General features: G+C 42.0%; 2 protein-coding genes across 5 annotated transcripts; both read right to left on the reverse strand.

The window, feature by feature from the left end:
* Nucleotides 1-1,385: 1,385 nt before the first annotated feature.
* Nucleotides 1,386-15,095, reverse strand: LOC102098580 (myosin regulatory light chain 2, smooth muscle minor isoform). 3 transcript variants are annotated; one of them, XM_065053251.1, is made up of 4 exons: nucleotides 15,027-15,095; nucleotides 6,364-6,562; nucleotides 5,976-6,137; nucleotides 1,386-2,254 (listed from the first exon to the last, which is right to left on the reverse strand). In XM_065053251.1, exons 2-4 carry the CDS (start codon nucleotides 6,545-6,547, stop codon nucleotides 2,082-2,084), a joined length of 519 nt encoding a protein of 172 aa, XP_064909323.1. In that variant the 5' UTR covers nucleotides 6,548-6,562; nucleotides 15,027-15,095; the 3' UTR covers nucleotides 1,386-2,081. The 3 variants fall into 3 exon arrangements, with proteins under 3 accessions (XP_064909323.1, XP_064909321.1, XP_064909322.1); XM_065053249.1 differs by lacking the exon at nucleotides 15,027-15,095 and adding an exon at nucleotides 7,581-7,720; XM_065053250.1 differs by lacking the exon at nucleotides 15,027-15,095 and adding an exon at nucleotides 7,466-7,469.
* Nucleotides 15,096-19,177: 4,082 nt separating this feature from the next.
* Nucleotides 19,178-25,924, reverse strand: LOC102098877 (myosin regulatory light chain 2, smooth muscle minor isoform). Of its 2 annotated transcripts, none has more exons than XM_065053248.1 (4): nucleotides 25,573-25,924; nucleotides 21,110-21,307; nucleotides 20,722-20,883; nucleotides 19,178-19,679 (listed from the first exon to the last, which is right to left on the reverse strand). In XM_065053248.1, exons 2-4 carry the CDS (start codon nucleotides 21,291-21,293, stop codon nucleotides 19,507-19,509), a joined length of 519 nt encoding a protein of 172 aa, XP_064909320.1. In that variant the 5' UTR covers nucleotides 21,294-21,307; nucleotides 25,573-25,924; the 3' UTR covers nucleotides 19,178-19,506. The 2 variants fall into 2 exon arrangements, with proteins under 2 accessions (XP_064909320.1, XP_005500018.2); XM_005499961.4 differs by lacking the exon at nucleotides 25,573-25,924 and adding an exon at nucleotides 22,877-23,036.
* Nucleotides 25,925-27,230: the final 1,306 nt, after the last annotated feature.

Raw genomic sequence — 27,230 nt, forward strand, 5'->3', positions numbered from 1 at the left:
ATAAATTTGATTAAAGAGCCCAAATTCAGTGCATACTGAAAGCTACAATTTGAAAAATCCCGACAGCACAAGTCCTTGTTGTGATAGGAGCAGAGCTGCCGCGCCGAATGAGCCTTCGGGACTCAACGAAAACAACGAAGCACGTTGTGAGCTATTTGCCCTTCAGCTAAGTCGGTGCTAGGAGCTGTAATGCCACCTGCTGATGGCTCCGGAGAGCGGCCGCACGTTCCCAGGCAAGCCGGCGGCCCCCGCAGGCATTGCTGCGGGCCCGGGCGGGAGGCTGCCTGAAGCCGGGGGCTGGGGAGGGTCGTGGCCGCCTTCCCCTCCCTCACACAAGGCAAAATGGGTTTCACTGAGAGCTTACAAAGGTTCTTCTTCGAGTTTGTTATCTCTGCCCCCTCTAAATATAAATATTTTCAGACGAAAAAAAACCAGCAACTGAGAGAAAACTTATTTTTGGAACATGTGGATTTCTTCTGTCTCTTCTGGAAGCATTTTGAACCCTTCTCCCCCGTTTTTCAGCATCTTCCATACTTTTTTTTACAGGCCTGCTGTTGCACCCTGTGCTCCCTCAGGTGTCCAGACAGCCTCCATTCTTTTACAAAACTAACTGGGACTGAGAGCAGAAGCTTCTGAGCTTTTTCTTACAGGTACCAGTGAACGATTTTTACGGCTCTGTGCTTCTCAAAAGATGACAGTCCTAGTAGGTTATTCGTTAAAGAACAGCGTAGTTCTAAAACAAATAATCACTGTCCTCTAATGAAATTTATTAAAAGTTTAGTTCATAATAGCAGCCTACCAAGAAACAGCAGAACGCTCTCAGCCAAATGACTTTTCTTGATTTTGTAACCTAAATTCTTACGGCATAACAATGCACTTCCTAGAAGTGACAGAAGCAACTCTAATCACCCTTTCTCTCAAGACCAAAAAACCAGAACCACAACTATTCCAATTATGGCAAAATTGCTTCAGAGTGCTGTAGCAAATCTGCTATGCATTCCATACCGCACGAGCCAGAGGATATAATTATGAGAAATGGAACAAAAAGGAATGCCTCCTTCTCACACACCCAAAGCACCACTCTCAGCAGAAGCTCTTTAAACTATCTATTGTATATAGTTTCATTTGGAAAGTGAGAATAATATTTTCAGATAGAAACCCAAAAGGACAGAGACAGCACACCTTCCTTCTTCACCTAGCCCTATTCTCATGGTGCTTTGAAAAAAGATGGGAAGAGGAAAGAAAGGGAAAAAATAAATGGTTGCAATGAAACATAATGAATTCTATATTGTCAGTCCCGCAGATATGGTAAGAGGGATCACTCAAGCATTCTACTCACATATGGTATGGTTTTTTTTTTTAAGAAAAAAATAGGAATTACCATATAAGGTTTTAGAAAGCAGTATTAATATTGTATTCAGTGTAAAGAAATGGTAGTGCTAAGGTGGTAAAACACCCCCTTATTACATCCATAAGATTTAAACATTTTAATGTGCAAGTCTAGGACAGAAATCATTAACTTACAGTGCATGAAAATTTGAAGGATAGGAGCTTCATCATTGTATATGCTCACAGTAGTAAATGGAGTAGTTGGTGAAGTACAAAAATCAGTATGCTTAAATGACTTATGCTTCATTTTTAAGGCAAAAATAGACAACAGCACAACTGCATACAATTGCAAAAATATTTACAGATATGATTAGATAACAGTTCACTTCTAGCATGAAAAATTTAATTATGTACTTAACATAGCAGTTTTATTTGAAAAGTTATCATTAAAAATGTAAAAATCTAGATAGGATAACTAGCACTGACGTTTTTGCCTGGGCCTCCACACTCACAGATCTTTGTCTCCAAACCTCTATCACTATAAGCTGTCTTTTCTCCCGACTCATTTCCGGTTTTATTACACAGGTGCAACTGTGCCTGAGAAGCTCCAGAGTCCACAGAGGAAAAAGCTGGAATGTTAAAAGTGTATGTGAAAGGTACCAACAAGAAAAAAAGAAAAAACAGATCCTGAGAAGTAAAATTAATGGAGGGGCGGAAAAAAAAAAGCTATCTGCAGGTATCAGGAGCTTTGCTCAGTCATCCTTGTCCTTTGCTCCATGTTTCAGGATGCGCGTGAATTCAATGTAGTTGAAATTGCCCTTTTTGTCGATGGGTGCCTCTCGGTACAGCTCATCTACCTCTTCATCTGTGAACCTGTCTCCCATCGTGGTCAGCAGCTCTCGCAGGTAGTCTTCCTGAATGAACCCTAGAATATGACGTAAAACACAAAAGGGAAACTATTTCTTAGCCGAGTCTTTGATAGCAGTAGGATGAACCTAAGAGAGTCACACAATTAACTAATACAGCATGTAATACACGCATTTGCATCAAGAGCCCAAAATACTTTCTTAATTGAACTCTAAAGAAATTCCTCGAATGAAAAGGGGAAGTGGGTGGGGGAAGGGGCAGAAGTTTGATGCATTTCATACAGGTTTTTGAAAGGAGGGCCTGATCTGCTGTGATCTAGTAATACCTATTTCCATCTGCTGACTTTCAACAGCTCAAAAACCAAGTTCCTGTCACTGCTAGTCTTTATTACACAAGTTGTTCTCTTAATTGATTTACATTTTTCTTTACTTGATTAGATATACTTGCATGACCTCTGTAAACTAGTTTCCTCTGGGGACTAAATAACCACTGGTTGGCTCTTCAGTGCTGCACAATACCATTGCTGGAGGTGGTTTATGTGGATACAGCAAACTGCTGGCAAGCGTCCAGGGAAAGAGTTCATAACAGAAAAGACTGTCAGGCAGGACTGAGCAAGTTAACTCAGGAGGGAGGAATAACATTTACTGTGGGGAGGCAGAGGCAAAGAAGCTAGCCAAAACAAAGGTAAGATGTATTAAGTTATATTATGCTAAAATTTTAGCAGAAGATTTTTATATCTTTGTTAATTTTCTCCAAAATGAGCAGTTGGCTTAGTATGTTCTGCTAATTCAATTTCAATAGATGGGCAGAACCACCAGTTGCCAAATAAATCCAGGAAAGTTTAGAGATTAAAAAAGGAATGCACGTAACAAATGGTAGACATAAGAATGCAGAAACTGCTTAATGTTGAAGTAAGACTTAACATACCTTTAAATGCACAACAGTCACTTCATTTGAGAAGGAAATTGGTTATTGAATTTCAGTTGGAGAAGCATCAATAACAGAATGGAGGAGATACAAGTATGTTAAAAAAACACCCACCACCACCACCACCAAAAAAACCAGTAAACTGTCTAGAACAGCTGGAAGTCATAAGCAGACACCCAAATGAACTAATGCAGATTCAATTAGAATGTGATTTAAAAAAAAAAAAAAAAAAAAGTTCTGCTTTGGAAAGAGTTGAATAACTTAAGCAAACAGTTCATTAGAGAGACAAAACCAAACAGGTAATCAGAGGATCAAAAGGCAGTCAATAAACATGACAAATTATCATGGGATTGGTCTATGCTGTGAGGAAGGGAAAAAACCCACACATTAAAACATATGCTAATTAAAACAGCATCATATCCTGATGTAGAGAAGCCCTTGACTACTGACTCCAAATGAAGAAGGCTAACAGCAATTTAAAAACGGGGAGAATGTTCAGTTAGCCAGGCCCATCTTAATTGGGTCAAATTTTTGAGTTGTCTCTTTGCAGATGTGCATAAAGGAGGGGGAAGAACAGCTAAACAGATGAGGCTCTCTATTTCTGCAATCCTACAGAGACCACGTAGTCACAACAGATAATATAAGGATTAGTATTCAAAGAATGCAAGGCCTTTGGTGCTGCATGTTTAGCCCTGCGGACTTAGTTGCTTCTGTAGGAACAGCTAGGTGTTTAAACATTGAACTAAGTTGCCAGACTAGGAATACACTAAACGTTTTAGCAGCACAGAATTGTAAAGCAAACAGTACTCCCACTCTGTCTCACACACAGCTTCAACATAGATGGGGAGCAACAAATTAATGAAGCAAAATTTAACATTCAGCCTGTAGGAGACAGCACAAAACAGATGACAATGCAGGATCAAAGACCAGACAAAAGATATATCAAATGCAGACAGATCTAACTTTTATACTAATGTCATAGTACTACATACAACAGTAATGCTGAAGCAATATATCCAACTAGATTTGCAATACAGAAAACAGAAGTAAAACCCAACAAGTACAAGTAACTTATCCCCATCAAAATGATCTGATTTGTATTGTTCTTTTTAAAAAGAATTACACTGACGTAGAGTTAGAAAATCAGGCTCAAAAGACACACACACATGGAGATTATTAAGTGAAGAAAAAGCTGGATATGCTTTTGTTAATGTTAAAAAGGAACAAACTGATCAGAAGCCAAATCTGATAATAAAATTAATAAATGGCAAAGATGACATGGGTCCTACAAATACATTACATGTTATTTTGAAGACTGCGTTTTGACAATTATGAATTAAAAATCAATAAAACATCATAACTATCTAACGTGGTTCCTGGTTAAAAATCCGAGGATAGCATAAGACACAGGGTAGACTGTGGAACCATTATCCTCAAATCATCCTACGACTAGACAAAAACATTTACCACACAGAGTTGAAAAATCAATCTTATCAGTACATGGGGGCCTGAACTAGTAACTTATTGTTTACATAGATGTAGAACCTCACTGTTCAAAAGAACTGGTAGCACAATAATTTTCTTTATATCCTAATTGACAAGCTCTTGTTTGGAAGGACACAATAAAACCCTGTAGCACAGTGAGTCAGACTACCTGTGGAGAGAAAATAATTAACCTACTAACAAAACTTCCTTCTCTAGGAGATGGTAAAGAGATTTCCCTTGAGAGGGAGGAAGTCAATTAACATTTGAAAAGTCCTTACCAACAGAAAGCCTGTTTACCTACACCTCAGCAGGAAGGGGATGCTCTTTGAAAAGGCAAAAGGTGCTAAAAATACATATACCAAAACCAGCCGTTTGAAATGGAATCATATCCTTTGAAAGGTTCAGAGCATATACCCCCAGGTTAGGTTGAAATACTGTAGTGGACAGTTGTGAGGAAAGTTATAGGTGCGGTGACATCTCCAGTACAGAGGCTACACAATTTCAGCATGCACTATTACGACATGTTCACAACATGTCAAAGCACTGATATTCTGTAATTCCTCAGAATTGTCCTAAGGATCCATCCCCGGTTCCTACACACTTCTCGGGAATCTTAGCCTACATGAATGAAGAAATAAAAGCATAAACTCTAACATCAAGATTACAGGTGCAACCTTGAAAGTCTGATACAGTAAAATTGAGCTCTGTATTCTCCTCTTTCCCCCCACCTTGCTATGCAAGTCAGTCCAATCTGTAATTTCTGACTTCTAGACCCCACCCTGGTTTTATCTTTAGATCATTAGGGCTACAGCCCTCCCTGCAACCTGAAAGCAAACTCAGCTGCAGGTAAGAGCATGACACATGGCATTTGTCATCAGAGCCGTAACATACAGGAGGCAAGATGAGTGTTCAAAAGAGTTTATGTAGTCTCAACAGCCTGTCTTGAAATAGTAAATACACTGAAGAATTCAGATGCATCTCAAATCTACTGCAGGGGGAGGACAAATGCAGTTGTATTACAAATTTCACATCTGTGACGTTTTCAATGTCATCTTCTTAAAGCAAATCCATCTTATTTTGCATTTTAAGGAACATACACACTGCCTTCTTAAAATACCCTTCTTCAAAGCCTCACAGAAGAACATTAATACTAGTCCTCAGTACTCACACAGAACAGCCAGACAGTTTTTCCTCTCAGTAATAAGTCAGATTCTCATTACTTGGTAAAATATACCATCTAGAAGGATTACTGTGTCATACTTCATTTATCAAGGTGCAAAAATCAGCCTACTATTAAGAAACCCAAATAAACAACATGAAAATATGCTCCTCTGTTCCCACCAAGTGACTGGGTTTCACCCATGTACCTGTTGCTTCTTCATCAAAGCAGGCAAAAGCATTCCTGATGACATCTTCTGGGTCTGTGCCATTTAACTTCTCACCAAACATTGTAAGGAACATAGTGAAGTTTATGGGGCCTGGAGCCTCATTCATCATGGCATCCAGGTATTCATCTGTTGGATTCTTCCCTGCAGAAAACATACACATAGTTTAAAAAAACTCCAGAAAAGATCAGATACACAAGCAAAGCCTTTATTTTTCATAACATGCCATCACTTTTACTCACAGCTGAGAGTCACGGTAACGGATCCCTGAGCAACAGGTTAGTAAATGTTATATTATTCTATTGACAAGAGAGAATTATTAGCTAGACAGACAAGCGGCAGAACCCCCTGCCCTTTCTCCAGACATTACCGAGGGAGGCGAGCATGTCGTGCAAGTCCTCTTTGTCAATGAAGCCATCCCTGTTCTGGTCGATCATGTTGAAGGCCTCCTTGAATTCTTGAATCTGCGACTGATCAAACATGGCAAATACATTGGAAGTGGCGCGCTGAGGCCGCTTCTTGGTGGTCTTCGTCTTTGCTTTTTTGCTAGACATGTTGATTTTTGGACACTAGAGAGAGAAGTAAATACAATAAGATCAGAGTTAGGACTTAAAACTGTATTAAGGTTTAATATTAACGTTCACAGATAGAAAACTCCTCTAAGACACTTCTATTTCCTCTCATCAGAACATACGTCCCTAATCAAGAAGGGAAAAAGAGAAGCAGAGAATAAAAACAAATGAAAGACAGACTCGTAAAAAAAAAAAAAACACTAAAAGAAGATGTAAGTTGAACTTTAATTTCAAAGGGACAGCTTCTGTAGGGGACCCCTTTCTTGATACATGCACCTGGAAGAAGGCAAGTAAGACTGGTTTCAAGTCTAAAACAGCAAAGTGAGGTTTTGAGGGTTGTCATTAATCCTGTGAAACAGCTCTGTACGGATATGGATATATGAGAACTGTGTAGAGGAAGGAAACACAACTCAGTTCACCTGAAAAAACTCTAAAGTGCCTATACACCTGTCAGCAGTTAAATAGTTACTATTTTGCTTAGCGATGAGTCTCTGTGCTCGCCTTGCCTTCCGAAACTAAGAAAACTGTGCAAACTATATTTCTACTCATACCAATACCTATGCAGCCACCCCCCGCCCCAAGCTTGGACGTGAAGGGAGAATGAAGCTCAGAGACAAAGCTCCAGCGAGCACAGCATTCGAGGTGAATTCTTATTTAAAAGAAAAAAAGGGGCTGATAGCTTTTTTTAAGTCTAAGAGCTCCTGACATCCCCATGAAGAAACGACGCCACAGGCAATGGCGCCGGCTTCCCCCACCGCTCCTCCGCCCTCGCCGCCGGTTGAGGCTGAGGCTCCGGCAGCCACGTCCGTGGCTGCCGGAGCCTCAGCCTCAACCGGCGGCGAGGGCGGAGGAGGACGGGGCGGGGAGCCGGCGCCATCGCTTCTCCTCAGCGACAGCTGCCCCAACGGCTGCCGCCAACGGTCCACCGCGTCTCCCAACGGTCACTCTCCCCACAACCCGTTCCCGCCCCCCAAACACCTCCCCACCGGCGGCACCCGGACCCTCCCCGCCTCACCCCAACGGCCGCTGCGGGGACCCGGTGAGAAACAAACGGGTAAGGGGGAGGAAGCGGCAACAGCTCCGGTGCTTCCCGGAGAAACCATCGCCTTCCTCAGCGGAGGGGGGCGGGCGGGGGAGGACGAGCGGCGGGTTGGCGGCGGGAGAAGCGGCGAAATGCAGCGGAACGGCAGCGAGAGCTTTCCTCTAACGATCGCAGCCCTACTCGGGGAGGCTGGGTCGTGATGTTCCCTAAACGGCTTCTCCGCGTCCCCCCCCCGCTCCGGCAGCTTTGGCGCAGCCCGGGGGAAGTCGCCGCCGCGCAGAGCGGGAAGGAGGGAGGCTCGCTGACGGCTGTCACTCCGGAGGTAATGACTCCCTGAGGAACGGGGTGCTGAGAGAGCCCAGAGGAAGGGTAAATTTGAACGGCCTTAAAAACGCGTGTCTGAGATTGGGGATACGCTGGGGGCTGCCGCGTTCAGCCGGGCACCTGCACCCCCGGAACGCCCCGTTCAGCGCTCGGGTTTTGAGAGGTGGAAAAGTAGTTCTGGAGGGTTTGGGGTCGGCAAGTTCTTCTCATGTGCCTGTTTTTATTTCATGTTGAAGATGGAGCTTCGGTCCCTGCCCATGGAGCTTCTGCCGACGAGTGGAATGGAGCATCTCCCTTATGAGGAAAGGCTGAGGGAGCTGGGTCTCTTTAGCTTGGAGAAGAAGAGACTGAGGGGCGACCATATGAATGTTGAAAAATACGTAAAGGGTGAGTGTCACAAGGATGGAGCCAGGCTCCTCTTGGTGAAAACCAATGGTAGGACAAGGGGTAATGGGGACAAACTGGAACACAGGAGGTTCCATTTAAATATGAGAAGAAACTTCTTCACAGCGAGGGTGACAGAGCACTGGAACAGGCTGCCCAGGGAGGTTGTGGCGTCTCCTTCTCTGGAGACATTCCTGTGTAACCTCATCTGGGTGTTCCTGTTCCGGCGGGGGGATTGGACTAGATCTCTAACATTCTGTGATTCTGTGACCGAGGAGTTGACAGGTTCATGGTGTCATAGCAGTGAGGTTAATGAAGCCTGATGGTTTGGTAACATACTGCCTGAATTAGAAAGTGTAAGGTGTTATCCTTGCATTCAGTCTTTCTCATGTTTCGCTTAAGGGATCAGAAAAATTCTAGTTTGCATCCTTAAATTTGCTAAATGAGTACTCCTGCATGAACAGGAGTTACTGCTTCCTGCAGCCATATATTGTAAGACCCCTTGGAGGATTTATTCATGCTTGTATTTTCTTTATGAAAGTAGTGCAAAGGTTAACACCATTTTTGTTTTTTCTTTCTTCGTTTACTAATGTAGGGCCTCAAAAAAGTTGCAGTATGAGCTCTTTTTAGTGCTCCTCTGAGGATGAGGTCTGAAATGAGCTTAGAAGCAGTTTGGTTTTAGCCGGTGACCAGACGCTTCTGTGCTTTTGAAATTTTTCTAACCTAAGTGTTTATACACATTTTGCACTTTGAAGTCCCATATAAATCACTTGGGCTTCAAGAAGCTGTTGTTCACTACACAGAAGCATTCTGAAATATTGTCAGATGGGAAAGCTGCACTGTCAGTTCATCGTTCTTTTAACTGCTTTCCTACCGGTTATCCATTTTGTCAGTTTACAATCAGTACTTTTGTAAATAGTAACTGTTAAGAAAAACAAGGGAAAAATAGATGATCGGGCTTTTGCTGCAATTACCAATTATATTTACAAATGTAAATGGATTTCATTTAGACACTGTATATACTGAAGTTAATATATACTCTGGAAGTTGCAGTCCCAAGTTTAAAGTGAGACATTTGAATTGCTAAAAGGCCCAAACTTCCTTTCCCTGCCCTCATCTCAAACCAGAAGAGTTATTTCATGAGGACTGAGAACTTGGCCTAATTAGCTTATAAGAATACTTCCCCAATTAATTTTAATGTTGCTCTTCTAAAATTTGATTCACAATGCAATGGAAAATATATTAATTTCTGCAGAATTGAGAGCGTACTCATGGAAAAAGTATTGGGGGAAAAATCCTCTGTACTTACTAGACATGGCATGTAGTTTCAGGATAATAATATTCAACGTGTGAGTGGGCAGGAAAGCAGTAGAAACACCAAGGTAGTAATGGAGTTATTAAAATACTCCATGATGATCTTGAACAACAGAATTATGTGTTGAAATGTAATTATGAACATTGTTATTTGATATCTTAATTGAAAATCCTTTTGTCAGTAACTTTAAATTGAACCACTGCTGCAGATGTGTTATTCTATATTGTATTGCTTTTCATTCTATTAAAAAAGTGTTATATGAAACCTGTCACCGTGTATGTTGTTATCAGTGTTTAACTTGCAAATATGTGAGAAAAGGTACAGGAATGTTACTCGGCCGGTATGAGATCAGTTCTTAGTGATGAAATTGTCTGTCTGTGTGTCTCACTTTCTCTCTTAAAGCTTTTGTCTCCAATTTGTTGTATCGTAGAGCAATGAGAAGCAGTTGTTAAATGCAGACCATTTTCTGTGTGATGGAGATCTGTATCATGCTTTTACAAATGGTTCGATTTTACTTGATTCCAGCATTCATGATACCACTAAAGAAATTTAAAGGGGAAAAAAAAGGGATTTGTTTTGCCTCTTATATTATTTGCAGAATATTTTTTTAAAGTATTGACATATAGCTTAAAGCAAACAAAAAAGTAAAGGTTTAGGGTTTTTTTTGTGAATGTATTAGCTGGTGCTTCAGCTCATAATTAAGAAGATCTGTTGTGTTGGTGTCTCAGGTGGGCAGGACTTTATTTCTGCCTTTTGAACCACCCTCTGGAGAGGATGGTACCTGTGATCAGCCGGCAGCCTGATCAGTGCTTGGTTCCCTGTGACTGTGCGTCCCTGGGTGTTGCTGGTGGAGAGTGTGGCTCTAATCCCACTCCCTGGTGCCTCACAGATGGATTCTGGGCGTACATTGATGTTGTTTCTGGAGTCTGCAGGCTCCTCTGTGTTCTGACGGTGCTCCCTGACTGCACGCAGAGCTGTGCTTGCAGATCGCTATCTGATGGGACAGCAGGTCTGATCTTGAAGATGGCCTTCAGGCTCTTCTAGAAGAACAGTCCAGGCACATCCTAGGGAGAGCACATTCTGGGAAGCCTGTGGTTGAAACGGGGAGCTCTGCTGCTAAGTGGGTCATCCAGCTTTTCGCCAGACAGTGCAAAGCATGTCCAGAGTGAAGCATTTCCACAAACGCTCTGCAGAGAGAGTATGTGCCCTCCCCGCTGTCCTCTGCGCAGGCCGTTATCACCGCAGCATTTCTGGGGCCGGGGTCCTCATGCTGCCTGTGCTGACACGGGATGCGGGGGTAGCGGGTGGTGCTGGACCACGAGGCAGTGCCACCTGGTGACGAGCTTCAGTTTCACACAGCGTTTGGTGGGTGGGTGGAGAAAAGTGCTTGCGCTGCCACATACAGTGCAAGAACGTATGCCGAAAATCTGTTTATTTCTCAGTACCACATAACTTCCTCCTAAAACCATACAGAACAGGAATTCATTCATTCATTCTGAAAACATGTTTGTGTGTGTGTGTGTTGTTTTGTTGTTTGTATTTTTTTTTTTTTAATGCTGGGCTCTTAACTCCTTCAGTTTTCTTCTTTCTACTTTTTCCTTCATTGCTCTCACCTTCTTTCTCTTTTATGTCAGTCTTGTTTAAGAAAAAACCCTTTTAAGTAAAATGCATAAAATTTTTCTATCTTTTCCATCTAAAATAGTCAAATAGTTGGTGCTGTTGAAATGTTTTCCTAGGCCTGTTTCCTTTGGATTGTCTAAAAGTCTTCAAAACTATCTGCTTTATACTTGAATTCTAAGATTGTTACAGAGAGCAAGCATTTTACAGTAAATCTTTTCCCTCATTTCACTTAATGCTTTTAAACTTCCATTTCCCTGCCTCTCTGCTGAGTTATGATGACAGTGCAAATATTTGTGCTTAACTTGGCTGCTTAATGAAGCAGAATCAGTCTGCATCACACATTGTTTCTTTATGAATCTAATTAAGATTGCAGGAACAGCTGCAGGAAACTCTGCCTAGCTCAGTGTACCCTCGCTGTAAAGAGATGCTTATTCTGGATGTGGAAAGCTAGGAGTGAAGTCTCAGCCATCCTCTGGTGAGCAGCCATTCCCATGAACTGTGTCTGCCCTGTCTGCTTCACAGAGGCGACTGCACTGAAGAGGTGGGGGTCAGGGGACCGGTCTGCTTGTTTGTGGCCATGGTGCACCACTTGCAAGGCCAGAAGGAATACAGGGATCATCCCCAGCACCTGCATTTGGCCATACACAATGGTGAGGAGCAGAGCAAGCCTGTCAGGACTGCTCAGGCTGGAGTTTTGCTCAACATTCAGATCTTGCTGTCTCCTAAGAAGGTGATAACTATGAAAATGGGTATAAATGAGATTGTCCAACTCTCACCCTGATTTTTCAGCAAGGCAAAACTGGCCCAAAAGCGGGGAAGGGGAAGCCCAGCAGCTGTGTCCTCTTCCTGCTTCTTGCTTTGCTGGGTGGGGCACCACTGCGGTGTGTCTACTGGTTCCTGGGATGCCTTCAACAAGTAGTAGATGCTGTGAGGTCTCCCCTGTCACGGCCCTGGAGGGTTTAATTGCTTTTTTGTTTTTCCCTGAAACTTGAAATCATAGTTTAAAAAAAATATGTCTTTCTTTATGCTGCTTCTTTTCAAAGGAGACAGAAATGGGTGCTTTTAGCCTGTTCTTAAGGGGAAAAGAGCAGCAATGGCTATATGTAGGTATTTAGGGAAGAGTAAAAATCAGGAAAGCTTATGATATCCTCCCAGAAACCTCTCCCAACCTCTACTATGTTTAACTCATGGAGAGGTAGGCTACCCTGAGCCAGATGTGGTATTTAGTAACCCATTATGAACTTCTTTCATGAGCTTGCCTCGTGCAGAATCCTTGAGATGATGTAAATGTAACATCCAAAGTATCATTTGCGGATGTTTTTTTGATTCTTTTGCAAGGTTGCTATTTGTTATGTGAAAACTTCACCTTACTAATCTTGAACCTGCCTATTCCTGTTTTTATTCAATGGTCTAGACTTCATATTGGAAGAAATGCTAAGGCTGAATGGTGTGTCCACCTTTTTCATGTTACTTTGCCTCTAGAGAGCTCTCACATGTTCTGTCAGCTGTAGCAAAGAGTCCTGCTTAGGTAGTTTTTCTTGTACAGAAGCTATTCAATTCCTTTGGTCATCATAGGAGTAAGACCGAGGATATGCACAGGAAACAAACAAAAGTGCACAAAAATGAGACTAGTTGAAAAAAGCATATTTGTGATTTTCATATTGAATTAAGAATTAAAAACGTGTGAAAGTGGGATGGTTTTGCCAGTTAAGAGATTTTTCTGAGCATGTTATCACTGTTCAACAAAAGTAGCAAATGCGAATTACAGAGGTTAGGTGTTGACAGCACAATCAAATATTCCCAGATTTTCTGCTAAGTAATTTCTAGGTCAAAACAGTCATTTAACAAAAGCATTGTCAATTGCTTAATCTAGTATTTTGGCTCATCCTTCTGCCTTTCCATCCCTTCTTCTGTGATTCCAGCTGGCATCTTTTGTCTCTGCCACGCTGTCCTGAGTGCGGTGCCGTACCAGTCAGAGTGACAGTCATTCTTTTTGGGATGATGGGAGCGTCCCAGAATTATTCTGGGATTTCTCCCAACATAGCTCCAGCGCTATGTTGGAGAGAAAACTTTCAGTGCAGTTCAGTTCAGTGCAATGGGAAACCTTTTGAGAAGTCATGAGTGGAAGAAGGGATTCTGAATGCGTGTCTTCACTTGCGTCTCTTGGGGGGCCTCAGAGCAAGACTTCTAACCCACTGTGGGGTATTCCCCGTTTTCATTCAAAGACATCATGAATAAAAATGGTAAATTACTGCTTTCCCAGGTGTTCCTTGGCACCAATATGTAGATGCTGAAGCATGAAAAATAAAGGCGTTCAGAGAATGTACTGGAGCCTACAGAAGATATATTCCTTCTCCACACTGACAATGACGAATAGCTCTGTTTTGACTTTCTGGGAACTTGCAGTGTGCTTAGCCAAGGAAAAGGCAAGAATGTAAGTTCTCTAGAGCATCATATGACAACAATATGCCAGGGCCAAGTACAAAGCAGAGAAGTGTAATAGAACATAAATAAAATAAAGTCAGTCTCTGAAGTACTGTAAACCAGCAGAAAACAAAAAACCCAATACAGTTATTTAAATCTGCAGCACAATCACTGTATGAATAGGGACTGAAACATGTTCGATGACTGGACTCAGCAGACAAGGTGCTTCTTGACTTTCAAAGTACTTTATATACAAGGATACATATTGAAAAAAAAAAAGGTGAGAAGTGTGTCTGCTGATTTCTGCTAGGATTTTTTGTTGCCTCTTTTCTGTGGTGAAGAAGCTGCTGTACTGCCATTTGTGCTGTATGTCCATCACTTGTTTTCTATCACCACTGTTAAGTTGCAATAATTTTAGCCCAATCTTTCTGTTGTTTTTTTTTTTTTCTCCTCCTTTTTTGCAGTATTTTTAAACAGAAGTATTGCCAGACACCACGATGCCACAATGTTTATAAGTGAAATGCAAAAATAAGTGTCAATGAGTTTTCTAATAAGAAGGGAGTGAGGCCTCCAGTCTTTCAAACACATGTAATTAATTCTGCTAAACCTAAGGACATGCATATGTGCCTTCTCCTTGCATGTCAAATTAGTGCTTGTATCTTACAATGTGCATGTACAAATAAGGAAGAAAAGGAATTGTGCTCAATGCTTGGCCAAAGGCCCAAAGTGGTATTTTAAAACATGCCCAGAAACCAAGGAGTGTATTTAGTCAGGTGTTTGGCATAAAAAGTAAGCTGTTATCAGTTTTCATATTAGCTGATGCCTTTGCAAGTTTGGTTGGCTGGTGGAGCAATTTCAAGATCAACACGCTTCTTGTGGGGTAGTAACACGTTGCCAGTATAAAACCTGTTGCGTTAGAGATGGTTAGTTCACAATTAAGGAAGAATTCGATTGAGGAGAAAAAGCCCAGTGTCTGTTAGATACAAAGCTAAGCAAGGCTTGAGTTATTTGTGTCTGATGCCAGCTCTATTTTAGCAAATACTAAGACAGGCCTCTTTTTACACCCACTCGCTTGAACATGCTAGACAGAGGCTGGAAATGATTGTGAAATGCTGTGTTTTCACTCCCAAGGAGCTGTGCACCCATCATTAATAAGAAGAAAAAAAACCCAACAAACCAAAACGTAGTTCACTATTCAGTGAGGTTGTACTCACCAATACTGTAAAATAGTCAAAGTGAGGAAATAAAAAATTAAGGATTAAATAAGCAGTGACCAGAATGCTAAAATAAATGCTCCTGTCACACACCATCTGCTGCTTTAGGCACGCATATTAAAGTTAGTCTTGACCTACCTTCTCCTGTAGCGTTTGTAACTGACAGCCAAGCTTTATCAGTGTGCAGGCCTGGTACACTAAGGGAGTGAATCAGGGCTGCGTGGCAGAGGAGGCTGCATGCAGCAAGCAGTTGGAATTTTCCAGGAGGCAGTTTGATTTCCTGCTTTCCTGTTAATTACACCCTTCTGAGAAACATGTAAACATCTTCCCTTGAATTTATTACATTCATACAAACCGCTTGACCTCTTAAGCCCTGTGATGCAATGTCTATTATGTATGATCCATTCTCTAGGGAGTATCACGTGTTAGGTCTGAAAAGATTCCTTGGCAGTATTTATTCCTGCTTTGTTGAAATTTCCAATACAAGTTATATTTTTAAAGGTCTAGCACAGGGATTCCCGAAGGATGTGCTACCACAGCAACCTGTGCGCTTCGCTCACAGCAACCGAGTTTGCTCCTACCCAAAATGAGTGGTCCTACGGAACGATACCTGTACAGGCCCATGGACTGCAAAGGAAAATGAGAGGATCTGCCTTTTTTTTTTAAGATTAAAAGTTTCCTATCTAATATATGTAAAGTTTAGGAAAACAGTGATCTCCATGGAGCTGCTGTTCAGAGTGCAACAAATATGAGCTGTGTGGAATTATTTTTTTTTCCAGTATTGCTTTTCAGCATTTCGTTTAAGCTGCATTTTGAGAGGCATTTACTGATTTCTTTTTGCCTCTATGTTTTTCCTGGCTTCTGTAATTCTCTTTCTGAGTTACTGTCATCCTAAATAATTTTTTCTGAAGGAGAACGTTTGAAAAATTAAGTAAGCAAGTCAAAATAGGAGCATGGGTACATGGGCAGAACTGGTGGCAGATTAACTGCCGATATCTAAAATGTTCCTGACTCAACTTTGATTGTTACTCACCCGCTATTTGGACTTTAATTGTCTGAATGCCTTTAGCATGGTAAAAGAGCTGTTTGTTGCCATTTGAAAACACCCCGGGACCATACCAAATAATAGGTTAGTAACACTCTGGACAAGACAAGGCCATGAACACAAGAAACATGTGATGACAAGATTTCAGGTATTTCCCAGCTTGTGGAACAAATGGACGGGACAGGACACAAAGGCAGGTAGTGATGTCCGTGCCAGGATGGGGCCCATGTGTTAATGTTTTGTTTCTCAACATGTGATAGTGATCCTAGAAACAAGCAACCTAAAGATAGTTCTTAGGTCAGGGGTGAAATGGATCCTTACTTCAGAATGTATGTTCACCACCTCTGTGACATCAGTGAGTTGCTGACCTACTCTATTAGGCTGACTTCATGTTGTGAAATGCTTCGCTCATCTGATCACTGTGTGATAAAAGATGTTTTATTGGCTTTAATGCAGAGTAAAGAGCAGAAACAAGTGGTTAAAATGCTGCATCTTACAAGTGTCTCCAGCAACAGTCAGAGGAGGGGAAAAAGAACAGCAGGCAAGGGCATTCAGGGGCAGTTCACAGAAACATAGGTCCTCTTCGGAGGTTTCTCGTGCAGCTGCAATAGCTCTTCAGCTTCAATTTGACCTTTGCGGATGTAGCCTTAGAGCAGGGTAAGTGGGTCACGTAAAATAAATCACTGCTTTTCAATAGCGCTTCATGGGGCATTATGTATCACTGTAGATGTCAGACCATTAAATGCATGCATCAGCCTATGAAAATAGTTTCTCATCATAAGCTTTGTCTGGCGTGGAGCTTGGAGACCATTATATACGAACCCCAAGGAAGAAAAAATTTGGTTCCAAGATTTTAACTGCAAAATGCTAAATCTAAGTCATCAGAATCTTAAGCTGTTTCAGTGACCAAAGTTATTTTTATTTTTGGAAGTGGATTATTGATGACACATTGCTACAGCCCTTGGCATGCAACCTCAGCTGTCTGGACATTCCTCACTGCCTAGCTACAAAATGCATCTGATGCTCTTATATGGTCTCTTGGCTGGGTCCGTAGGTCTCATAACCTTCCAGTGGTTAAGGGTCTTGTGCCCACTGGCAGGTTAACTGGTCTCCTAAGTTACAATACAGATACTGGGGAAACCTGAACTTGGAAGGTTAGTTATACCAAAACATCCTTGGAAATGCTTTCTCAGTAACATGTTCTTCACTAGTAGGTATCTTTACAATTGATACAGTTTCCTGTCCCCAGCCCCTAAATGAGAAAAAACAGGCAAGAGTGTAGCACCCACAGAGTGCAACAGGAACAAAGCAGCTCCATCCCACACTTCAGCTGGCTGTTGAAAAATTACGAGCAGCAGCACAGATTTTGAAGTGGACAATTTTCTCTCAAGGAGGATACCAGATTCTCTTTTATGTAACTCATCATGTTTATGAGTCAAAAATCACTACTTCAAAACTTATTTCCAACAAGAAAAATCCAGCTTGTTTGATTACTCAGTGTAACACACCAACAGCTAGGATCTACTGAAAAGACAGATCTGGCAAGGAATGGTTGAGGGATGCAATGTTTGTAACAGAAGAAAACGGATCCTCTAACTCTTACACCATTTAGACATGCAAAGGAAAAATAAAAATCAAGATGGTGTAACCTCTGTCCTTAATGCAGGCTGCTCACATGTGTACGCACACACACCAAGTATTGAACTGCGCAGATGTGACAAGATCAGACTAAAGAGGTGGCAGCGTAACTGTTATCAGGCTTAATGTTACATAGCAGTGCTTGAACAAGACAATGTTTCCCAGATCTCCACACTGTTGTCTTTGTGGTAAGGGCATTGTAGCTGAAAACCTGAATACTAGTAAACTGCCTTCTAAAAAATGTACTGTTCCTAAAACCTTGCAGGTATCCCATGCAGAAATGCCACAGAAACCATATTCAAGAGCATCAAGACAGTTTAAAAGCAAATTTTTGGGAAAAGGAGCAAGTATGGCAGTCTGAAGCAGTACAGCAAATAACATAGTCTGGGTAGGAGAAAAAGATAAACTGAAGTAAACTCATTTTAATTGTCCCCACAAGTGGAAGAAACCACCCAGAAATGAAAAAAAAAGTATGCCTACTGAGTACACTTTGTAAAATTAACTTATTTACAAAGGCAAAGCCACAGTATCTTCAAGAACTGCCACACTGTGAACATGAGCAAGATTAGGAAACCAAGCCATCATACTACCTCACAGAGCACAAGATAAGCCCTCCTTACAGTATTCCTGAGGCACTTAGTGCTGTCCCAGCCTTACTTCAACTAAAAATGGCTTGCAAAGTTCTTACTCCTTGGGTCTTTTAAACTTGTGTGAAGTGTGCCGAGGGCATGGATAAGAGATGATCACTTTAATTCATCAATATGTAGGTAAGAAATTCCTCTTATGCTTTTTATCTTACAGTAGCCAAGATGATGAGAATCATGGAAGGCCATAGTCACCTTGAGGAGAGAACCACCTTCCTCTTTTCTTGGTATTTGAGATAATAGCATCAGCACAACTGTTTTTGAATGAGTCTTGCTTGCTTAAAAGCCAGCTTAATCAACACGGGCAAGGAAGAAGCAGCAAGGACCTTCGCATGTACAGGCGTTTACCAAGTTAATCAGAAGTACTTTGCTCACCTTCTCACACGCAAATTAAAAACCGCAGAACAATAAAGCATTACAGAGGTTTTACTGGCCATGTATTGCTGTTAATTAGTACCAGCACACAGTAGCTCACAGTCAGATCCCTTTGCACAAGCCTCCTTCTGCAAAAGGAGAAAAAAAACTTTACCCAATTCCCACTTATTGCCATAAAAAAATATTAGCAACCCAGAAAACTTTGACATGAAAAATATTGCTAAAAAAAACCCTATCAATATTACGAAGGAAATAACAGCCAGGCATGATATCTGCTTAAGAATCATAAATGTTCTCTGCTGGCCATTAGGCAACTATAACAATCTACCCTAACCGTTTATTTGGCTAAACTACTTCCACCAGTCAGATGCCACTTCAAAACCCTGAGGAAAGAGGTTTGTACACCTGGATTTTTTAAAAACGCCAGCACACAATGCTATAAGCATTTCAGAACCACATGACACCAAAAAAAACACATTACAAAAATGAGTTTTCCACCTTGATTTGCAACTGCAAGTAAAAACCAACACATCTGTATTTGTAAATGCATAATAGAAATGTCATTCTTCACAAAGTAACTTGAGGTATTTTATCGATATAGCAATCTTTATTTCAAAATGGCATTTATTACAAAAATGTAAAAATCCAGCTAAACCAGAAACACTGAGATTATTTTCTTGGACTACCAAATCCATGGATTTTTGTCCCCATATCCTTTTCCTCACAATATTTTCCCCGCTTCCAGTCTTGATTACACAGGTGCAAATGGGCCTAAATGGCCTGGAATAGATAAATACATTGAGAAAGGCAAAAGCTGTAAAGCTAAATGCATGCAACAAGTTCTATCAGGAAGAAACCCCTCAAAAATAAACATAAGTGTAAAGCAGAGATAATCTGCAGGTATCAGGAGCTTTGCTCAGTCATCCTTGTCCTTTGCTCCATGTTTCAGGATGCGCGTGAATTCAATGTAGTTGAAATTGCCCTTTTTGTCGATGGGTGCCTCTCGGTACAGCTCATCTACCTCTTCATCTGTGAACCTGTCTCCCATCGTGGTCAGCAGCTCTCGCAGGTAGTCTTCCTGAATGAACCCTAGAACACAAAGTCCGAGGACATTAAAATAAAGGAATTTTTCACATTATAGTATGGTATAGGGAAAATTTCTTTCCTTGAATTCTTTGTTTCAATTTAAGAGACCTACAGTCTTTGTTGCCAAATGAAAACAAAGCCATTAAAGCCTATTACTATAATTGCCAAATAATTACAAGCATTCAATCAAGTCAAGCCTCTTAGTTCATTTGCATGGTCTCACTACTCCAAGTAAAGGCCATTTTATGATTTGCCCAAGTTGTTTCAAGGAATACACAAATTTGTCAGTATACGTATTGGACCTTCTGCCCAAGAGCAGGGCTGTACTCCTGGTAGTACTGAGAGCCTTCTAACAATGGTACATTTCACACAAAGGGCATCTGTTTGTCTAGAGCATTCCTAATGAAAACCACAAAAAAAAAAAAGAAATTGACTACTGATGTTCAACAAATGCATGGAACACAAGGAAGCCTGAAATTTTTCCAAGATTTTAAATTGATCTTAAGTCAGTGACAAAACTCAGATTTACTAGACTGCAAAGAATACATTTTTGGCATTGTTTACTAAACAAGCAGCCTTATATAATTTGTGATTCCTTCTGTCAGCACTTTTGTGACTCACACAAGGGTTTTTTGGAATCAATTTTCTTCTCCCTTAAGTGCAGCTTCACAGAGGGAAGTTGGATACAAGCTGCCAACAGAAACATTCTTCATAAAAGCACAACAACTTTGAAAACGCAGAACCCCCTTTACAAAAGTTGTCCAAAAGCTGAATTTTAAGTTAGGAAAAATTTAAGGCCCTGGTTCCCAACCAACTTTTTTTTTCCCATTTCTCCTGTCTTGAACAACACAACTAAAGTACCAGAAGTTTGGCATTTTTAGTGTTTGAAAACGTAGTTTCAGCTGCTGAGGATACATAGGAAGATGTCTGGTTTGCAGAAATCACAACTTTCAGAGTTAACAAATTCATCACCACTTCTATGAATACAAGTATTTATTGGCACAAAAGTAATAGAATTAATACACGTACACTGTTATCCACCTACCTGTTGCTTCTTCATCAAAGCAGGCAAAAGCATTCCTGATGACATCTTCTGGGTCTGTGCCATTTAACTTCTCACCAAACATTGTAAGGAACATAGTGAAGTTTATGGGGCCTGGAGCCTCATTCATCATGGCATCCAGGTATTCATCTGTTGGATTCTTCCCTGCAGAAAACATACACATAGTTTAAAAAAACTCCAGAAAAGATCAGATACACAAGCAAAGCCTTTATTTTTCATAACATGCCATCACTTTTACTCACAGCTGAGAGTCACGGTAACAGATCCCTGAGCAACAGGTTAGTAAATGTTATATTATTCTATTGACAAGAGAGAATTATTAGCTAGACAGACAAGCGGCAGAACCCCCTGCCCTCTCTCCAGACATTACCGAGGGAGGCGAGCATGTCGTGCAAGTCCTCTTTGTCAATGAAGCCATCCCTGTTCTGGTCGATCATGTTGAAGGCCTCCTTGAATTCTTGAATCTGCGACTGATCAAACATGGCAAATACATTGGAAGTGGCGCGCTGAGGCCGCTTCTTGGTGGTCTTCGTCTTTGCCCTTTTGCTCGACATGTTGGCTGTTGGTTCTAGAGAGACAGAAACATATGCAAAATTTAGCCTTAGTAAATCAAATTACAAGTCCTTTGGGAAGGAATTCCTTTATCCATTCCATGTTATAAGCAAACACCCCAAAATACACCTTTATTTTAATAGCTTCTGATCTGTTTTCTTTCATTTGGATTTAATTTGCTCTTAATCATAATGTCTTTCAGGATTCAGGGACTGGCACTGTAGGCCAATAGCAGCCTACATTAAAGACCAGAGCAAATAATAGTTTTTGAAGCGAAACTCATCCCGTGCTTATATTACTGATTCAATACCCATCTTCACCTTTTACCAGTTAAGATGACAACATGTTTAGCAGGTTTGAAGACATTGTTGACCTACCACATAGAAGGATATGGGCTGCTAACCCAGCATGGTATGCAGTGGTTCAATAAATCAAGCAGGATGGTAAACTAACATTTGGGAGGAAACAAACAAAAAAATGAGGCTCTGAATAGCAGTTTGTTAGAGTAGCTGCTGTTAGAAGAGCAGTAGGTCTCAGGACACACAATGACTCTGACAAGAGCCTGAAGTTTTTGTGATATTTGTGGGATGGTGCTGGGGCTGGAAAAGAGATCTGCCAGGGAACTCCAACTAGTTTTCTCTCAAAGTCAGCTGCAGGATTGTGTCTGCTAGAAAAAGGACACTGACGCGGTTCAAAAGCACTACATTGCTATTTTCTTACACAGCAGAGCTCTTGTACAATTCATATGCAAGTGCCAGCATTTTAAAATTAATTAGTAACATCATAGTCCTAAAAATGTGAAGTTTTTAAAAGAAACACATTTATATATTCTCAGTCTTTATATAGTTTCATGTATCACAAATACACTAATTTGATTGTTTCCCTTGAGCTGCCAAATGAAGAAATAAACATGGTAGTTTAAATGTGTCTTCTCAGCTAAATAGAAGCAGTTAACTGGAAAACCTCGCTTCTGCCCTGACTGTTTTAGTGTTATAACATGTAGTGTTCAACTCCGGTTGACAGTACAACAGGAAAAGCTGAGTCATTCACTGAAATACAAAGACCTCAACATAGCTCAAAGACAGACAGACCACGTCAAATGTCGTTTCTCAGAGCCTTGTACACCTCTATGCTTTAGTTTTATCTAATGCAAGAAATCCACGCTGCTATAATCCTTTATTATACCCAAACAAATGTTATGCAAACCAGACTCCTTCTACAAGATGCCTGCAGCAAATGGCCTGAAAGAGGACAAATTTAAGCTTCACCTGTAGTCACAAGAATACTAACGCTAAAAAATTTACACTAAGTATTAATTTTATAACTTAAAAAAATACCTAGTCAGCAATACAATTCTAATCAGAGCCACCGCACAGTTCTAACAGCTTTTCATATAGTTTGCTCAAAGTTACTGTATCTTCTGTTAGACTCCTGAAAAGCATGACTGAAGTCACTAAACTCAGATTTATCCTTAAAAAAGGAAGTAAAATTAAGCAAAGTAACTCTCTCATATGGTCAAACAATCCAATGTTCAGGCAAAAAGCAGTTAACTTTTTTGGTTTTAATTAAAGGAAAGACATTTTACCTTGCTTTGAATCAGATACATGACATGTCGTACCAAACATCTGGATCATAAAAGGATATTCCATGGTTATGTCCTTCTCAGTCTGTCTACAAAGGGAGTTACTGATTTCCCCTGCTAATTCCACACTTTTAAATCCCATATGCATATCCAACGTTCTTCTGACGTCTAAAACAAACCATTATGTCCCGAACTAAAAATAGCCTATGAAATGCAACTACACATCATTCAACAACACTGAAGTTCTCTTCATTGCATTCACTAACCACGAGCTATCCGAGATGTTTGGCCTCCAACAACAGTTCAACAAATAAATATGAACTCCTGACATCCAGATATTTATGAAGACAGCTGATAATAAAGGTAGTTTGCTTCCAAGCTGCAGTCAAGGGTTGTGTGTAACTTAAGGGTTTTTTTCTTACCTTAGTAAAAACACTCATACAAACTACTGTTAAACTGTGAGTTATTGATTAAAAGTTCCATTACCCAAAACAGAGTCAAACGATATCTGTTAATAACTGTCCTCTGAAATAACTAATACTTTCCAGGATACAGCCTATTCCTAGTAAACTAAAAAGTTTACTTTGCTGGTGCTGCAACGCAGCACTCACAGCAAGCCACAACCTGCACTTCTCTCACGTACAACTCAATCCTCATCACAGGGAGATGACAAAATCAGAGTACTGCTGACTGTAGCTACACATGGTGGGAAAAGAGCCCCATTCTTTCTAATTCTGTTCAGAAGATCAACATTTCAGAATATTGTACTGGAGAAGATTAAAAACTTGCCAGTACTCGCATGAGTATTTTCTAAGTTTCTCTCCAGCAGGGACACAGAACACAGAAGGCACAACTCTCTCACTTGAACAGACCTGCCAGCCTGCACAGAGAGAAACATTAGGTCTTGCAGGATTGTAGTGCCTTTCAGCACAAGTTTGGGACTTGAAATACTGCACTCAGCTCTGGGAAACCCTATTAGAAAGAGGGTGATAAACCAGAATGTGTTCAGAAAAAACAAGGACAACAGTGCATTTACTTACAGAGATCAATTGATGATCAAAAAGTTCCAAGTGTTTACACTTATTATCTCTCTCTGCACAGCAGTGAATGATGTAATGAACAAGAACTCACCTCATTTGAGTCAAGCACTAGACCCATTAACTTTAGAGAAAACAGGATTTCATCTGATAAATCCACCAGGTCATTTATTTAAAAAAACCCACTTTTATAATTGAAATTATAAGTACAGGCTGAAAATAGAAGAATTTCAGTAGAGAAAAAGTGGATATACTTCACATTAGACCATACAAGTCACAACAGGCAGGTTTAGTCCCTGTTGTTTAATACTACGATACACAGAATGGTCTGGGCCTTGTTTTGGGAACTGTTCAAGACACTTCTAATGTGTGATCTTGCCTGTAAGACTTACTATATTTCCAAAAACATAACCTTTATTTAGGAAGGTTTTCACATATTAAAAAAAAATGAATAAATTACGTTCACTAGACTAGGGAGGTAGTAACCACACTGCACTGCTCTCTCCTGCTTGTCCATGTACATTCATTTAGTAAGTGTACATGTACATTCATTTTGTTAATGAAGCAATAGCAATAAATATCAAACTACAAGAGCACAGCCCTAGAAGGTGACAGAACTGAGCAACTAAAGAGCCAGACAACAAGATATGAAACTTTACAACCCACTAGCGAGTGCAAGTTGGATCTGTTCAGAGGCAGTGACCAAAAGTTACGCTTCAGAGAACATCCTCATGTTTCAACATTGGTTTTATAATGACTATGTCTACCACTCAAAATTAAAAACAACAAAAATAACAAACAAAAACCAACCACAACACAAAAAACACACCCAAGAAAGTCTCTACATAAAACTTAGTACTGAACATCTTAACACTACCAGAAATTTGGGAACTTTATGAAGCCAAGATATATAACAGTCACCTTCTCTTAAATCATCCAATTCAAAAGCCAATCTCTAAATTAAATCCCAAATTCTGCCCATGTAACCCGTTACAGCACCCAGTGCCACGGCCTCCATCGCGGTCTGGGTGCAGCAGGAGATGATAAGGCCAATGCGCTCCAGCAGACCTGTGGCAAGGCTCAAGAAAGAGATTACAAAGAAACCCACTATCCTATACAACCTCACCTAGTCTTGGAAAACATCTTAATACGCTCCTCATTAATAAGTTTTCCTAAACCCTTGTACAGGAGTCAAACCTGCCTCACAATCTGGTTTGTGTGACTCCACGAAGCCTCTGTCTGTAAGTCAAAGAGTGGCAACCAGGGTGAACTCTCTCTAACCGCTTAGCTGCGGCCGCAGTTATTTCAACACCTAAGCAGGGAAGGACTCACGGCCTCTCCTGAACCGCAGCAACTTTCAGACCGGCCCTTCCCCTCCTCTAAATACCGGCGAGGAAGCGGCTGGAGAGAGAGGACGCAGCCAACCCCTTCCCACAGGGTGTCCGTGCCCGCCACAGCGGCCCGCAGCCCCGCTCACAGCGCAGCCCACGGGCCCAGCAGCACCGAGACGAGCAACCGAGGCGTGCGATGCCGCAAGCGACCCCCGGTCCGGCACCGGCCCGGCTTCTCAGGTGTCCCTGCCCCGCGCACCCCTCACCTCCCCCTGCCTCCAGACCCCGCGGACGGTCACCGGGCGCCCCGCACACCGCTGGCCCTGCTCACCTGGCGGCTGCGGGAGAGAATCCTCGGGCGGGCGCGGCGGGGAGCGGCTACCGCGGCACTTCCGGACAGCGAGCGGCCGCCGCCCCGCCGGCACACAGGAAGGAAGGAAGGAGTGGGCGAGACCATCTGTGCGGAGGGGGGGAGGAACTAGTGATGAGGCTTGTCGCTTCCACAGGAGAAGCCGTGCTAAAGACGCGTCTGAACGGAGACTGTCTATTTTACGCTTCCTCTCAGGGGTCTTGACCCTTCTCGGGACGATGAGGTCAAGACCACAGCCTCAGCCTCTGTCCTATCATTCCCCTCCCCGGCAGACCGGAGCGTTGGTACAGCGCGGTGCGGTCACCGCATTCCAAGAGCGAGGGGCGGAGGCAGCGCCGCGTCTGCCCTTGTAAGGCAATGGCGGGAGTTTCCTGCGCGCCTGTCTCGCGGCGAAGGGCGGGGTCTTATCTCCTCGCCCCGCCCCGCGGCCGAGGGCGGTTCCCGCCTTTCCTCCAGCCCGGGACCGCTGCGCCCGTCCCGGCCGCCGGCGAGCGGCGACTGTGTCCCGCCGTGTGTGTCCCGCCGTGTGTCACCGCGGACACCGCCAAACCGCCGCTCGTGCTGCCTTTCCAACCACCTCTTTTTGATAGAACAATTTCGGCTGGAAGAAACCCTTAAGATCATCGAGTCCAACCATAACATAACTCTGGCACTAAACCATGTCCCTAAGAACCTCATCTATACGCCTTTTAAACACCTCCAGGGATGGTGACTCCACCACTTCCCTGGGCAGCCTGTTCAACGCCTGACAACCCTCTCCATGAAGTAGTTTTTCCTAATATCAAATCTAAACCTCCCCTGGCACAACTTGAGGCAATTTCCTCTCTTCCTGTCACTTGCTACTTGGGAGGAGAGCCCAACCCCCTCCATGCTACAACCTCCTTTCAGGTAGCTGTAGATGGCAATCAGGTCTCCCCTCAGCCTCCTTTTCTCCAGTCCAAACAGCCCCATTTCCCTCAGCTGCTCCTCATCAGACTTGTGCTCCAGGCCCCTTCATCGCCCTCCTCTGCCTTCTCTAGTAGCTCAATGCTTTTTTAATTGGAGTTGTAGTTCCCTCATAAAGCAGCACAGGCCTTGGCTGTTGCCTTTTTCTGATGGAAAAATAAATCATATTCCTGGTTGTCTTTGACAGGGGAACATGGTGGTGCAGGGCAGCCAGGAACCAACCCAAGAAAATGTAAAAATACATTTTATCACACTGTGGTACGTTCTCAGGAGATGCTGTGGCCATGACCGATGGAGCTGGTGCAGCTGGAAGACTTGTTAACAAGTTAATTACTTGTCTTTAACAAGTTAATTACTCATCTATCTTGAGTTCAGAGACACTAAGTAAGGCTGTGTACCTGGCCTGGTTTCCTAAGAAAAAGGGCTCATGTCAGTTTGTAATCCCATTTTGGAATAATTTCTACCTGCCTTGGACAAAGCCACCAGGTGTACAGGTGGCCAGAGGTCTCAGACACATTCAGTTCTCACATAGTTTGTGAAAGCAATGAGAGATTTTCCGTATTTCTGACTTCATTGACAGAAATAAATCTTCTGAACTGAGTGACTGGGTGGTGGAGCAGCCCGGCTGTGCCCCCGGGGGCTCCCTGGCTGGGCAGACGGTGCGGCTCTGCGCA

This window comes from Columba livia, chromosome 2 (assembly GCF_036013475.1).
Source record: "Columba livia isolate bColLiv1 breed racing homer chromosome 2, bColLiv1.pat.W.v2, whole genome shotgun sequence".
Taxonomy (NCBI): Eukaryota; Metazoa; Chordata; class Aves; order Columbiformes; family Columbidae; genus Columba; species Columba livia.